Source organism: Artemia franciscana, chromosome 19, assembly GCF_032884065.1.
Source record: "Artemia franciscana chromosome 19, ASM3288406v1, whole genome shotgun sequence".
Lineage (NCBI taxonomy): Eukaryota > Metazoa > Arthropoda > Branchiopoda > Anostraca > Artemiidae > Artemia > Artemia franciscana.
In genome coordinates, this window is record NC_088881.1 from 16,180,002 (window position 1) to 16,196,877 (window position 16,876).

The 16,876-nt window shown below is 35.6% G+C and overlaps 1 protein-coding gene across 18 annotated transcripts in view; it reads left to right on the forward strand.

The window, feature by feature from the left end:
* The window catches only part of LOC136039341 (basement membrane-specific heparan sulfate proteoglycan core protein-like), a 392,752-nt gene that overhangs the window by 62,969 nt on the left and 312,907 nt on the right, over nt 1-16,876 (forward strand). For all 18 annotated transcript variants that reach the window (XM_065722975.1, XM_065722972.1, XM_065722979.1 and 15 more), the window contains exon 4: nt 10,987-11,149. In XM_065722975.1, coding sequence (XP_065579047.1) covers nt 10,987-11,149 — 163 coding nt within the window. The remainder of the gene's footprint in view (nt 1-10,986; nt 11,150-16,876) is intronic.

Consider the following 16,876-nt stretch of genomic DNA (forward strand, 5'->3'; position numbering starts at 1 on the left):
GGACGAATCTGGTCACGTTAGAAAAAAACGTCAAATAAAGAGCTTAATATACAATGCTGGGTGTTCGGAGCCTCTCTAATATGGAGTATAATTTGAAAATAACACAACTATACGAGCGATAAAACATATATACCACAACCATAACTCAACTAACGAAAGAACTGCTAAGAGATAACACAACTATAAAGCGAAAACAGGTGAAAACTAACGGGAAAATAAACGAACTAAGAGGTGGAAGGGGCCCAGAGAAAAAATATAATCCTTTTTCAATTTTGAGCCTAACTTCCGCAAAGGAGTAATAATGTCAGAAGCCCCGAAATACCGAATTATTTTCTTTTCAAACAGTTCGTGGTAAGGAACTGTAGTAAGGGGCGACCCGGCTCAATAGTAAACGAAACTCTAAAAAACGGAATTTTGATGCTAAAAGATACATCAAAAGAATCGAATTTTTACGCTGATTCTAAATATATAAGTTTCAATTAAATTAGTCTTTGTCCTCAAAAATTACGAGGCTGAGAAAATTTGCCCTATTTTGGAAAAAAGGGGGAAACATCCCCTAAAAGTCATAGAACCTTAACGAAAATAACACTATCGCATTCGGTATATCAGAGAACTATATAGCAAAAATTCCAAGCTCCTATCTAAAAAATGTGGAATTTTGTATTTTTTGCCAGAAGACAAATCACGGGTGTGTGTTTATTTGTTTGTTTGTTGTTTTTTTTTTGTTTTTTCCCCAGGGGTCATCTTATCGACCAATTGGTCCTAGAATGTCGCGAGAGGGCTCATTCTAACGGAAATGAAAAGTTCTAGTGCCCTTTTTTAAGCGACCAAAAAAATTGGAGGGCAAATAGGTCCCCTCCCATGCTCATTTTTTTCCAAAATTCAACAGCTTAAAATTTTAAGATAGCTATTTTGTTCAGCATAGTCGAAAACTATAATAACTATGTCTTTGGGAATGACTTACTCCCCCACAATCCCTGAGGGAGGGGCTGCAAGTTACAAACTTTGACCAGTGTTTACATATAGTAATGGTTATTGGGAAGTGTACAGACGTTTTCATGGGGATTTTTTGGTTTGGGGGGTGGGGCTGATGGGAGAGGGCTTTTTGGGAGGATCTTTCCTTTGAGGAATATGTCATGGGGGAAGAAAAACTCAATAAAAGGGCGCAGGATTTTCTAGCATTGCTATAAAAAAAAAACAATGAAAAAATAAACATGAAAACGTTTTTTCAAATGAAAGTAAGAAATAGCATTGAAATTTAAAACAAACAGAAATTATTACGCATATGAGGGGTTCTAAAAATACTTTAGCATAAAGAGCGAGGTATTTAGGAGGAGATAAATACCTCGCTCTTTATGCTAAAATATTTTTAGTGATTTCAACTATTTATTCTACGGCCTTTTTGATTCAGGGGTCATTCTTAAAGAATTGGGACAAAACTTACGATTTAGGGTAAAGAGCGAGGTATTAACGAGGGTACAAACCCCCTCGTACACATAATAGAATTATAAGAATATAAAAGTTTGTTACGTAAGTTAATTCTTAAGTTACGTATATTTTTTACTAATAAAAACGTTCGTTGAATATTAAAAGTTCTAGTAGCCTTTTTAAGTAACCGAAAAATTGGAGGGCAGCTAGGCCTCCTTCCCCACCCCTTATTTCTCAAAATCGTCTGATCAAAACTAAGAGAAAGCCATTTATCCAAAAAAAAATTAATATACTAATTTCATTTCAATAATTTATGTGCGGAGAGCCAAAATCAAACATGCATTAATCCAAAAACGTTCAGAAATTAAATAAAAAAAAAAAACTAGTTTTTTTAACTGAAAGTAAGGAGCGACATTAAAACTTAAAACGAACAGAAATTACTCCGTATATGAAATGGGTTGTCCCCTCCGCAGTCCCACGCTCTTTACGCTAAAGTTTTTAATTGTTTTAAAAAGTAGAATTGTGGCAAAGAGTCAAACTTTAGCGCAAAGAGCGAGGGACTGCGGAGGGGACAACCCATTTCATATACGGAGTAATTTCTGTTCGTTTTAAGTTTTAATGTCGCTCCTTACTTTCAGTTAAAAAAACTAGTTTTTTTTTATTTAATCCGTTTTAAGTTTCAATGCTACTTCTTACTTTCAATTGAAAAAAGTTTTCATGTTTATTTTTTCATTGTTTTTTTTATATTAATGCTAGAAAATCCTGCGCCTTTTTCATTGAATTTTTCTTACCCCATGACATATTCCTCCAAGAAAAGATCCTCCCACATAGCCCCTCCCCTCAACCCCAATCCCAAACCAAAAAACCCCTTGAAAACGTCTGTGCATTTCCCAATAACCATTACTGTATGTAAACACTGGTCAAAGTTTGTAACTTGCAGCCCCTACCCCAAGGATTTTGGGGGAGTAAGTCATTCTCAAAGACATAGTTATTGTGGTTTTTGACATTGTGAAACAAAATGGCTATCTCAAAATTTTGATCCGTTGACTTTGGGAAAAAATGAGCGTGGGAGGGGGCTTAGGTGCCCTCCAATTCTTTTGGTCACTTAAAAAGGGCACTAGAACTTTTCATTTCCGTTAGAATGAGCCCTCTTGTGACACTCTAGGACCACTTGGTCGATACGATGACCCTTGGGGAAAAGAAAAAAAACAAAAACAAAACAAACAAATAAACACGCACCCGTGATTTGTCTTCTGACAAAAAAAATACGAAATTCCACATTTTTGTAGATAGGAGCTTGAAATTTTTGCTACAGGGTTTACTGATACGCCGAATGCGATGGTGTGATTTTTGTTAAGATTCTATGACTTTTAGGGGATGTTTTCCCCTATTTTCCAAAATAAGGCAAATTTTCTCAGGCTCTTAACTTTTGATGTCAAAGACTAAATTTAATGAAACTTATATATTTAGAATCAACATGAAAATTCGATTCTTTTGATGTATCTTTTAGCATCAAAATCCGTTTTTAGAGTTTCGTTTACTATTGAAGCCTGAGAAAATTTGCCTGATTTCTGAAAAAAGGGGGAAACACTGTCTAAAATCTAAGGAATCTTGATGAAAATCACACCATCAAATTCAAAGTATCCGATAACCCTACTGTAGAAGTTTCAAATTCCTATCTGCAAAAATAAGAAAAATCACGGATGCGTGTTTATTTTTTTTTTTTTCCAGGGGTAATCGTATTGGCCCGGTGGTCCTAGAATTTTGTGAGAGGGCTCATTCGAACGAAAATTAAAAGTTCCAGTGCCCTTTTTAAGCGACCAGAAATATTGGAGGGTAACTAGGCCCCCTCCCTGCATCTTCTTTTCCAAACCCGCCCGATTAAAATTGTGAGATAACCAGTTTCTTCATCATAGTTGAAAAGCCCAATAACTATGCCTTTGGTCATAAGATGGCCCTTCCTCAGCCCCAGGGGAAAGGTCTCTAAGTTATAAAATTGGCCCTTTGTTTACGCATAGTATTTTTTTTTATTGGGAAGTATGTGTACATTTTCGGGGGGGGGGATTTTCTGCTGGTTTTTTCACGAGGGAATTTTCCATAGAGAGAAAAATTTCCAGGGGTTGAACTTGTCAGAAGAAATTATACACTGGGGGAATTTGTCAAAATTCTTATACAAAATTCTTTTATGTGTCTTGCTTTCGCTTTCCCGTTTCAATTTTACGCGTGGACTTATTACGGGTATGCGTCCAGAGTAAATTTTCACCGTGATTGAGTTGTCTAGAGGATATCTCCTTGGGGAGAGGGATTTCTCCGTGTATGTGGGGCCAGTTACCCTGGCGTTATTTAAATAACGATCAGAAATTAAATAAAAAAACAAGGTTTTCCAACTGAAAGTAGGTAGCACCATTAAAACTGAAAACGAACCGAAATTATTGCCTTATATGAAGGGGGCTGCTATTATTCAACACCTCGCCCTCCACGCTAAAGTTTAAATTTTATCCCAATTCTTTAAGAACAACTCCTGAAACACATGGTTGTTCAATTAGAACAATAAAAATCTTTTCTAGGAGTACTAAAAATTGTTAGCGTAAAGAACGAGATGTTGAGGATGGGACAATCTTCTTCGTATACGTAATAATTTCTGTTCGTTTTGAGTTTTAGTGTTGCTTCTTCCTTTCAGCTGATTTTTTTTTCAATTAATGATATGAAGGAGCTCAAGTTTTCACGGATGAAGTCAGAGGCAACTTTACTCAAAAACCATTAATATTACATTACAGTTTCGAAAAAGAAACAGGAGAAACAGAACAATTGAGCAAAATTTTCAGAAAATAACTTGTACTAAAATCCTTCCAATAGTAATCCTCAATGAATAATAAAATAAGAATAATCTTAATGGAGTGGGCTGAAATGACCTACTCGTATAGTCTGATGCTGATTTTATATATCTTCGGTATTCTCAGAAAAGTGCATCTATTTAAACTTGCAATACGACTGTCATGAGTGACATTCTACTCCTTACCTTAAGAAGCTTTTATGCTTCAATTTTTGTTCTCGCCCTTTAGTTAAGTCAAGAAAACAGTTTTTAACATTTAATTTCTACTCTTTTTTTATATTAAGGATGTCCAGGGAGTATAACTAAAAACGATATAGTAAAATGCCCGCAAACAGGGATAGGAATTTCTACTGAGATTGGTTCGACTCGAAAAATAGTAACCGAAAAAGGAACTTTTCCAATTTTAACCCTCTCTCTACACCTTAAGAAAGATGTTCTAATTTCACGCCTCTGAGGGTTAGACATGTGCGTGTATAGATAATAATATATTTTAAAATACTTGCTTATCATATCTACTACTACTACTACTACCGCCAACTGCTAGCAACTCACTGCGGCTAAGACCAACACAACTACACACGCTCCTCCTTCATCCCAATCCATTCAACGCCTCCCTCTTTACAGCCTCCCATAAAGTTTTAATTTTCCTCAAATCCTCAATTTTTATTTCTAATATATACTAAAGAATAATTACATCGAGAATAATTATTATAAGAATTATCATATCTACTACTACTACTACTACTACTACTACTACTACTACTACTACTACTACTACTACTACTACTACTACTACTACTACTACTACTACTACTACTACTACTACTACTACTACTACTACTACTACTACTACTACTACTACTACTACTACTACTACTACTACTACTACTACTACTACTACTACTACTACTACTACTACTACTACTACTACTACTACTACTACTACTACTACTACTACTGCTAACTACTAACAACTCATCGCAGCTAAGGCCAACACAACTTCATACGCTCTTTCTTTCTCTCAATCCATTCAACGCCTCCCTCTTTACAAACTCCCATGAAGTTCCAATTTTCCTCAAATCCTTAATATTTTTGTTTTTTGATTTAGACTAAAGAATAATTATTTTGTGTACTTATCGGTTATATAATAAACACAATAAAATTTCGATCGCGAATGATGCGAGCATAACACAAGAAACTGGTCAAGCAACTTCTTTATACCACACAATTAGCTTGGTTTGGTTGCAAAATAAATTGTAGCTATATTTTATTTAAGTATTTAGTTTGTATTTTGGTTTGGTTTATGCAAACAAATTTGGGCTATATATTTGCACATTAGAGGTGAAGGTGGGGGTAAAGTATAGCACATATTAATTACAGCAATGGTTAGTTTACGCATTTAATATATGCTATGCTTTACCCCACCCACCCCCCTAATGTGCAAATATATAGCCCAAATTTTTTTCCAAACTGTTATATATTCATCATATTTTGTTTCATTTCATTAGCATTAATCGAACTTCACTTCCCGAGTGACTATTGTATAACCGATAAGTACATTATTTTGTCCTAGAGCCAAGATATAGTTTTTGTCGGACAATCACCCTGAAACAGGAAGAAATAGAACATATCATCTCTGGTAAAATATTGTTTTCTCCAGCTGTTTGCTGAGGAGCTTGAAAACCCGCACACAAATATCCTCGCTGTTTGCTATCACAAGCTTTTTATTAAGGGTCGCTTCCTCTTTTAGAGGGTTTTAGCCTATGAGCAGATTCTTTTTTGTGAAAAATCAGAAATAACGGTAAATCTGTGCTGTATGAGGCAAAAAATTTTTTTTGCAAAGTTATTACATCTACCAGATATGGATTTAGTCTATTTTTTACCGTGCTAAACTTGGTTATCTTAATCAGTTAGCATCATCTAACTCCTGACTTAAAGCCTAATTTTTTGGTAACCTTGGCTCTTCCCCCTTTTAGCAAGTTCTATTACTGAACTTTTTCTAGTTAAATGCATTAGGCCAGTGAGGTCTTCAGGGGAAAAAGTGCTTACCCTTTAGTGTGTTTACACCTAAAACTTGCATGTTCCCTATGATGGATAGTCAGGCAGTGTATCCCTCAGTGCTAAAAATATTAACCATTTACAATAGTCTTATATAAATGTTGATGCACACACTAGAGATATTAAAGTAAAAAATAAATAATTTAATATTCAGTTATTTTTGGCACACTTATTTTGCGGGGTCAAATTAAAGAAAAAAATGACATCAAATAATAGGGCTAAATAGTTTCATTTTTAGCTAACATTAGTTCTTTTAAAAACAAGGCGATAATTGGAAAAATGAGGGACTACATCCCAGGAAGCTTAGAGGCTAATGAGCCAAAACTAATCGCTGAAGACTTTTAAACATGTAAGCTCGATATCCAGCGTTTGATTTTCCAATTCTATCCATATTTGAAATAATAGATTGTATCTAAAATTGTCAGGCTCAAATCTTATTTATGAAAGCTTGTGAAACTATATATTTACTTTCGAATGAGTACTTGTTCAAGTTTTTTTTTTAGCCAGATGTTATAGTCGAATGTTTAATTGCCACTTGTAACAATCAAATTGTCTGCCACTTTAGTTTGTAGAACCCGAGATTTTTCTCGCAAAGCTCCGAAAAATATATTCCAAACCTTTGCCTTGCTTTCTTTTTTAAATTTATTTTTAGCCAAACAAAATGAGGTGAGGCTGTATCTCCCTAACTCAAGGGGCCAAGGGTTAAAATTCCACACGCAGCAGTTTTCAGACATGTCAAATCTCATGATAAATTGTTTGATTCTCCACCTCCAATCGTCTTTGAGGTAATTATTTTTGCCACAGAAACACCGTAACATGACCAAATCAATTTCTTGTGTCACATATTATAAAACTTGAGACTTTTTTCGAATGAGCAATAATTCAAGTTTTTAAATTTGATTTTCAGACAAGCAAGTATACAGGGAAAATAAAATAGAAATATCGCTTTAAATCAAATGATCAAGGAGGTAAAGTTTCGTACGTAAGGACTTTTAGGCACAAGATTTCTAATTAGGGAACGCTTGGTTTTTGAACTTTTTCCCTTTCTGGAATATTGGATTTTTATCAAGTGGTGTGTCAATCTTTTGTAAAACTCTAGATTTGCTTTCAAGTTCTTCCAACAAAATGTGATCTTTAACATTTTTTTCCATGTCTGAGAAGCCACACACTTGGGTATCAAATATAAAAAGCGAAGCGTTAATTTCATTCAGGTATGACTCCCCTCCTCCCTTGGGGTTTTTGGTTTCCAGACTTCCCTATATTTTTTTTTCAGTATGCTTATATACTTCTTTAAAAATTTGATTTTCACCTACTATGGGGCGGTTATCGCTCTTAGTTAGGTTGTAGATTCAGCTATAACCATGGCATAAGGAAACGGTCCTTTACTTTTGCATATAAACATGAGTTTAAGCCATATATCATTTCCTATTACAGCAAAACTGGTGTAAAAATTTGTCAGAATAAACTGGGCTGTATGAATTGAATAGTCTATTTTGAATGGATTAAATAAAAAAAAACAAGTTTTTTTAAATGAAAGTAAGGAGCGACATTAAAACTTAAAACGAACAGAAATTACTCCGTATATGAAAGGGGCTTTTCCTCCTCGACACCCCGCTCTTTACGCTAAAGTTTTTTATTGTTTTAAAAAGTAGAGTTGCGAGAAAGAATCAAACTTTAGCGCAAGGAGCGGGGTGTCGAGGAGGAAAAGCCCCTTTCATATACGGAGTAATTTCTGTTCATTTTAAGTTTTAATGTCGCTCCTTACTTTCATTTAAAAAAACTTGTTTTTTTTTATTTAATTTCTGAAAGTTTTTGAATTAATGCATGTCTGATTTTGGCTCTCCGTGCATAAATTACTAAAATGAAATTTGCATATTAATTCTTTTTTTGGCTAAATGGCTTTCTGTTAGTTTTGATCAGACGATTTTGAGAAATGAGGGGTGGGGAAGGAGGTCTAGTTGCCTTCCAATTTTTCGGTTACTCAAAAAGGCAACTAGATCTTTTAATTTTTAACGAACGTTTTTATTAGTAAAAAAAAACGTAACTTAAGAATTAACTTACGTAACAAACGTACGTAACTTACGTAACTTACGTTACATTTTATCCCAATTCTTTAAGAATGACCCCTGAATCAGAAAGGCCGTAGAATAAATAGTTGAAATTATTTAAAAAATTTTTAGCATAAAGAGCGAAGTATTTATCTCCCCCTAAATACCTCGCTCTTTATGCTAAAGCATTTTTAGAACCCTTCATATGCGTAATAATCTCTGTTCGTTTTAAGTTTTAATGCTTCTTCTTACTTTCAATTGAAAAAACTTTTTCATGTTTATATTTTCATTGTTTTTTTTATAGTAATGCTAGAAAGTCCTGCGCCCTTTTCATTGAATTTCTCTTCCCCTATGAAATACTCCTCCAAGGAAAGATCCTCCCATATAGCCCCCTCCCCTGAACCCCACACCCAAACCAAAAAAATCCCCCTGATAACATCAGTACACTTCCCAGTAACCATTACTGTATGTAAACATTGGTCAAAGTTTGTAACTTGCAGCCCCTCCCCCAGGGACTGTGGGGGGTAAGTCATCCCCAAAGACATAGTTATTATGGTTTTCGACTATGCGGAACAAAATGGCTATCTCAAAATTTTGATCCGTTGACTTTGGGAAGAAAATGAGCGTGGGAGGGGGCCTAGGTGCCCTCCAATTTTTTTGGTCACTTAAAAAGGGCACTAGAACTTTTCATTTCCGTTAGAATGAGCCCTCTTGCAAAACTCTAGGACCACTTGGTCGATACGATGACCCCTGGGGAAAAAAAAAAAAAAAAAACAAAAAAACAAATAAACACGCACCCGTGATTTGTCTTCTGGCAAAAAATACGAAATTCCACATTTTTGTAGATTGGACCTTGGAATTTTTTCTATAGGGTTCTCTGATACGCTGAATGCGATGGTGTAATTTTCGTTAAGATCCTATGACTTTTAGGGAGTTTTACCCCCTATTTTCCAAAATAAGGCAAATTTTCTCAGGCTCGTAACTTTTGATGACAAAGACTGAATTTGATGAAACTTATATATTTAAAATCAGTATAAAAATCCGATTCTTTTGATGTATCTTTTAGTATCGAAATTCCGTTTTTTAGAGTTTCGTTTACTATTGAGCCGGGTCGCTCCTTACTACAGTTCGTTACCACGAACTGTTTGATAAGATGTAGGATGAATGAACAAGAACCATAGTTGCCTTAGAAAATATTTTTGATAAAGGCGAACTTTTTGATTAGCTTTGGATATGACCCCCAGAATATAAAAAAACATCTTCCATTTGCGCTTTAATCATTACTAGGGAGTGGTGGAGATTTGGCGCGACCTATACTCCTTCTTTGGAGCAAGATATTTTTTTCAATACTGTGTTATTTCTGTGTTACTAATCAGTGAAATAATAAAAAGTCTGAACAGAACGAAATGCCAGAGATTAGCAAATGATTTTGTTCCTTATTTTTGTTCATACAAAATGGCAAAACCAATTTTTTTGGAAGGGAGGGGGCGGCTGACTATAATATTTTAGAAGAGATGCTAGTAGTAGATGCTTAGACTAGAAGAGATGCTGGTCACCCCCTCTTGTTCTTTTACTTCATACTCTTACTCTCTGACCCTTTTTCTATTGGATTGGAATTCATAATTTTTTACTTTTAGTATCCATCAGATTTCAATATAACCGCTAAACAATATTCGCATATTAAAAACGCATTAATTTGAATCGGAAGGAAGGATATCATTCAGGATAAAAGATGACAAGTCCAAAATGTCACTAAAACAATTGCGCAGTAAGAACAGAGAAAAAAAAATCGTGAAAATTCTGTATTGATTGTTGATGTTTAATGAATTGCTGGATATCTCTTTTTCATTCGTCACGGTCCAATTTCTATATTTGGTGTCGATTTCCCTGTAACCTCAGATACCAATTATATCATTGTATTATTACTACCATTACTATCAGTACGTCAGCATCATTAGGTATTAGTTCGTTGCTGCAACTCAGAAGCGATTACGTCGCACCGTGTAAGTTTTACAAGAGAGCAGACACACTGAAAAATGCGTTTTGACCTTTTTGGTAAATATTAACGATCAGTTACTGTTACTTGGCATTAAACAATAAACTGTATGAAAAATATGGCTCGACCCTACCTTCTAGGGCTATTATAAAAGAGAGATTAAGATGGATGGGTTTCGTTTTACAGATACGGGTATGATGGGTTACTGAAAATTACGCTTTTTGGCAGTCTAGTTAGGACCAGCGGAAAAACAGAACGTTCTCAAATGAGGTACCAAGAAGTCACAAGGAAAATATTAATGGAACTACGGATGGGACAGGCAACTTTTATGTCAAATGCGCCATTTTCCAACTAGTTCTGCAAGCGAAAATAGGGAATATAGCGTATTTTGAAGAAAAATAAAACCGAAACTATTAATTATCTTCCCAGCCAATATATATATATATATATATATATATATATATATATATATATATATATATATATATATATATATATATATATATAGTAGTTAGCGGTATCTTTTTTTACCGCTAGCTGGTAATGACGTTTTGTGGTCGAATTTAGTAGGGCACCTTGCACATTTTTCTTTATTTATATCCTAACGATGTTGCTTCTTTCAGGATTTTACCGAGTAACGTTTGTTTTGAACGAGGGCTACACTCCTCTGTTGAAAGACACGCAATCTCCGGAATTTGTGGAACTCTCAAGAGAGTTGGGGAGATATATTGACGAGCTGTATGACCCATTACCCGGAAGACAATCCTTCACGCTTGTTGATGTCAAGTTAGTTACTTGTATAATTACTTTTATTTAGTGATAGTATTGGTGCAGCCAGAAGGAAAACCGGAGGGATGTTTATCCCCCCCACTCCGATCTACTAACTATCTGCTTTAAAGACTCCAGTATCGAAATGATGTAGTTTCTGAGACATTATTAATTAAAAAAAGTTTTTCCAAGGGAAGTAAAGAGCGAAATTGAGATTTAAAACGAACAAAAATGTTTCACAGCCTATCTCACATATATCAATAAAACTAGTGCAAATAAATCAGCTGGTAGTATTTCCCCATGTTTGTAGGATTACAGAAAACTAGTGGTTTACTGAAAACACCAAACAACATAGAAGTTTTTGATGCGGTAAAACCGCATTTAACCATTTAAGGACATTTTTAACAGTATAAAAGTAAAGTATTATTAAATTGTTGCTTTATTTTTGTTTCATTTAATTTGGAATTACTTTTGCACAATGAGCTCAGATCAATGATAGATTGTCGTTTTGGATAAATTTTTACGAAACGAGGCATTTCATTGAAATGAAATCGTCTCATAACAATTTATTTATCAGACCTGGTTGAACTTCGCTGAGGTAAGGATGCTGGGACTGTTTTGAAAAACTGTTCATTTTAGTTTTATTGGTTTTCTTCTCTTGTAAGTTGTTTTTTCTTATTTGTATTGCTGAGGACGGCCCTTGGACATAGGACCGAAATATTCATTCTAATTTGTTTCCCACTGTTTTAAAAAATTCCCTATTGTTCTTTTTGTTTTTGGTGTTTGTGATGGAAAGTCAGTGTGGTCTTTGTCGTTATTTATATTAAGGGGTCTGGGAGGAGGAATACGAAATAGGGAGAATTTGTGAACCTCGGAATCAAGATTTTGTACCTTTTGAAGAACCATTGAGATTACACTAGCACCCATTTCACTATTCCCAGCCTTTCTAATCCGGAAATATCACCCAAAATACAATTTTTGGTGTCGTAGGGTCCTTTATGATGCTGCTATCTAGTCGATGGGGCAGAAGACTAGATAGACAGTTTCAAACAGTTCGTGGTAACGAACTGTAGTAAGGAGCGACCAGGCTCAATAGTAAACGAAACTCTAAAAGACGGAATTTTGATACTAATAGATACATAAAAAGAATCGAAGTTTAATCAAATTTGGTCTTACCCATCAAAAGTTACGAGCCTGAGAAAATTTGCCTTATTTTTGAACATAGGGGGAAACACCCCCTAAAAGTCATAGAATCTTAGAATCTAGTCATAGAATCACACCATCGCATTCAGCGTATCAGAGAACCCTATTGTAGAAGTTTCAAGCTCCTATCTACAAAAATGTGGAATTTCGTACTTTTTGCCAGAAGAACTATCACGGGTGCGCGTTTATTTGCTTTCTTTTTTCTTTTTTTTTCCCAGAGGTGATCGTATCGACCCGGTGGTGTTAGAACAGCGCGAGAGGGCTCATTCTAACGTAAATTAAAAGCTCTAGTGCCCTTTCTATGTGGCCGAAAAAATTGGAGGGCACCTAAGCCCTCTCCCAAGCCTATTTTTTCCCCAAAGTCAACGAATCAAGATTTTGAGATGGTCTTTTTGTTCAGCATTATCAGGAAACCTAATAGCAATGTGTTTGAGGACGACTCACTCCCTCACAGCCCAAGGGGAGGGGCTGCAATTTACAAATTTTGACCAGTGCTTAGGTATGGTAGTGGTTATTGGGAAGTGTACAGACGTTTTCAGGGGGACATTTTTGGTTTTTAGGGGGGATTGAGGGGAGGGGGTTACGTGGGAGGATCTTTCCATGGAGGAATTCGTCATGGAAGAAGATAATTTCCATGAAGGGGCGCAGGATATTCTAGCACTATTTAAAACAAAAACAAAACAATTAAAAAGTAAATATGGAAAAGTTTTTTTTTTAACTGAAAGTAAGGAGCAGCATTAAATCTTAAAACGAACAGAAATGATTAAGCATTTGGGGGTGGTTCATCTCCTCGTAAATACCTCGCTCTTTACACTAAAGTATTTCTAGTTATTTGAACTATTTATTCTATGGCCTTTGTGATTCAGGGGTCATTCTTAAATAATTGGGACAAAATTTAAGCTTTAGGGTAAAGAGCGAGGTATTAATCAGGGGGCAACCCCTCTCATATACGTAATAAAATTATACAAATGTAAAAGTTCGTTACGTAAGTTAATTCGTAAGTTACGTATATTTTCTACTAATAAAAACGTTCGTATAAAATTAAAAGTTCTAGTTGCCTTTCAAGTAACCAAAAGATTGGAAGGGAACAAGGCCTTATCCACCACCCTTTTTTTTCTCAAAATCTTCCGATCAAAACTAAGATAAATTCAATTAGCCGAAAAAAAATTAATGTGCAAATTTCGTTTTAATTATTCATGTGCAGTCAGCCAAAATTAAAAAATGTGTTGATTCAAAAACGTTCAGGAATTAAATGAAAAAAAAACAAGTTTTTTAACTGAAAGTAAGGATCAACATTTAAACTTAAAACGAACAGAAATTACTCCGTATATTAAAGGGGCTTTTCCTTCCTCCACACCCGCTCTTTACGCTAAAGTTTTTTACTGTTTTAAAAAGTAAAGTTGAGAGAAAGAATCAAACTTTAGCATAAAGGGCGGGGTTTTGAGGAGGGAAAGAATAAGCAGAAAATAAAGCAAAATTTAAAAATACCTCATTTTTTTCTAATTTTTCAGAATTAATTCTCCCCCCCCAACTCCCCCAAAGAGAGCGGGTGCGTTCTTGTTATGTCAATCACGTATCTAGGACTCTTACTTATTTTTCCCTCCAAGTTTCATCCCGATCCCCCCACCTTAAGCGTTTTCCAAGATTTTAGGCTCCCCCCTCAACTCCCCCCAATGTCACCGGATCCATTCGGGATTTAAAATAAGAGCCCTGAGACACGATATCTTTCCAAACTTCAGATTTCATTAAGATCCGATCTCTCCTTCCTACGTAAAAAATACCTCATTTTTTCTAATTTTTCAGAATTAACCCCCTTCCCCAACTTCCCCAAACAGAGCAGATCCGTTATGGTTATATCAATCACGCATCTAGGACTTCTGCTTATTTTTCCCACCAAGTTTCATCCCGATTCCTCCACTCTAAGCGTTTTCCAAGATTTTAGGCTCCCCCTCCAACTCCCCCCCTAATATCACCGGATCTAGTTGGGATTTAAAATAAGAGCTCTGAGACACGATATCCTTCAAAATATCAAATTTCATCAAGATCCCATCACCCGTTCGTAAGTTAAAAATCCTTCATTTTTTCTATTTTTTCCGAGTTAGCGAGCCCCCTCCCCCAGATGGTCAAATCGGGAAAACGACTATTTCTGATTTACTCTGGTCCGGTTCCTAATACGAGTGCCGAATTCCATCGTCCCAGCTTACCTGGAAGTGCCCAAAGTAGCAAAACCGGGACAGACCGACAGACAGACCGACAGAATTTGCGATCGCTATATGTCACTTGGTTAATACTAAGTGCCATAAAAACTAATGCTTACACCTACGTGTTCTTATAAGTTTGTTCTGACACCACTTCCAGAAAGAGCCGCTAGTTGACCCTCATATGTGCTGCTGCCCATAATTTAATTTGAACTTCAAGAACACAAAAATGAATAAATACCAGTTAATATGTTTGCGGATTAGAAACATTCTTTAAACATTTAGACATGACAACCACATTTCTTTTCAAACAGTTCGTGGTAACGAACGAACTGTAGTAAGGAGCGACCCGGCTCAATAGTAACCAAAACTCTAAAAAATGGAATTTTTATACCAATAGCTACATCAAAAGAATCGCATTTTAATGCTGGTTTTAAATATATAAGTTTCATCAAGTTTAGTCTTACCCATCAAAAGTTACGAGCCTGAGAAAATTTGCGTTATTTTAGAAAATAGGGGGAAACGCCCCCTAAAAGTCATAGAATCTTAACGAAAATCACACTATCAGATTCAGCGTATCAGAGAACCCTACTGTAGAAGTTTCGAGCTCCTATCTACAAAAATGTGGAATTTTGCATTTTTTGCCAGAAGGCAGATCACGGATGCGTGTTTATTTGTTTTTTTGTTTTTTTGTTTTTTTTCCCCAGGGGTGATCTTATCTACCCAGTTGTCCTAGAATGTTGCAAGAGGGCTCATTCTAACGGAAATGAAAAGTTCTAGTGCCCTTTTTAAGTGACCAAAAAAATTGGAGGGCACCAAGGCCCCCTCCCACTCTAATTATTTTCCCAAAGTCAACGGATCAAAATTCTGAGACAGCCATTTTATTCAGCGTAGTCAAAAAACCTTATAACTATGTCTTTGGGGACGACTCACTCCCCCACAGTCCCCGTGGGAGGGGCAACAAGTTACAAACTTTGACCTGTGCTTACATATAGTAATGGTTATTGGGAAGTATACAGGCGTTTTCAGGAGGATTTTTTTGGTTTGGGGGAGGGGTTGAGAAGAGGGGGACATGCTGGGGGAACTTTCCTTCGAGAATTTGTAATGGGAGAAGAAAATTTCCATGAAGGGAGAGCAGGATTTACTAGCATTATTAAAAAAAAAAACAATTAAAAAATAAAAGTGAAAAAGCTTTTTCAGCTGGTAGTAAGGAAAAGCAATAAAACTTAAAACAAACAGAAATTATTACCCATATGAGGGGCTCACCTCCTTCTAATACCTCGCTCTTTACGCTAAAGTATTTTCGGTAATTTCAACTACTTATTCTACGGCTTTTGTGATTCAGGGGGTCATTCTTAATGAATTGGGATAAAGTTTAAGCTTTAGTGTAAAGAGCGAGGTACTGACGATGGGGCGAATCCCCTCATATATGTAATAAAAACATGAGAATACAAAAGTTCTTTACGTAAGCTAATTTATAAGTTACGTAAATCTTTTACCAATAAAAAGATTCGTAAAAAATTAAAAGTTCTAGTTGCCTTTTTAATTAACCAAAAAATCGGGGGGCAACTAGGCTTCGTCCCCCGCTCTTTTTTTCTCAAAATCATTCGATCAAAATTATGAGAAAGCCATTGAGCCAAAAAAAAAAAAAAAAATATACAAATTTCGTTTTGATTATTCCTCTGCGGAGAGCCAAAATCAAAACATGCATTGATTCAAAAACGTTCAGAAATTAAATAAAAAAAAACAAGTTTTTTCAACTGAAAGTAAGGAGTGACATCAAAACTTAAAACGCACAGAAATTACTTCGTATATGAAAGAGGCTGCTTCCTCATCAACGCCCCGCTCTTTACGCTAAAGTTTTTTACTGTTTTAGAAAGAAGAATTGAGAGAAAGAGTCAAACTTTAGCGTAAAGAGCGGGGCGTTGATGAGGAAGCAGCCTCTTTCATATACGAAGTAATTTCTGTGCGTTTTAAGTTTTGATGTCACTCCTTACTTTCAGTTGAAAAAACTTGTTTTTTTTATTTAATACATTATGGGCCATCTTTGTCGATTAAAGTGCCTGAAAAAAAGAATTAAAAAAAGAACGAAAAGTGAGCGATGTAGCAAGGATATTTCGGTAGGCTTCCAAATTTGATAAGGCTTTTTTATAGTCGTTGTATTAGAAGTTCCACATTTTTATGGTACTTGGTATTAACCAAGTGACATGTAGCAATCGCAAATTCTGTCGGTCTGTCTGTCTGTCGGTCCCGGTTTTGCTACTTTAGGCACTTCCAGGTAAGCTAGGACGATGAAATTTGGCAGGCCTATCAGGGACCGGACCAGATCAAATTAGAAATAGTC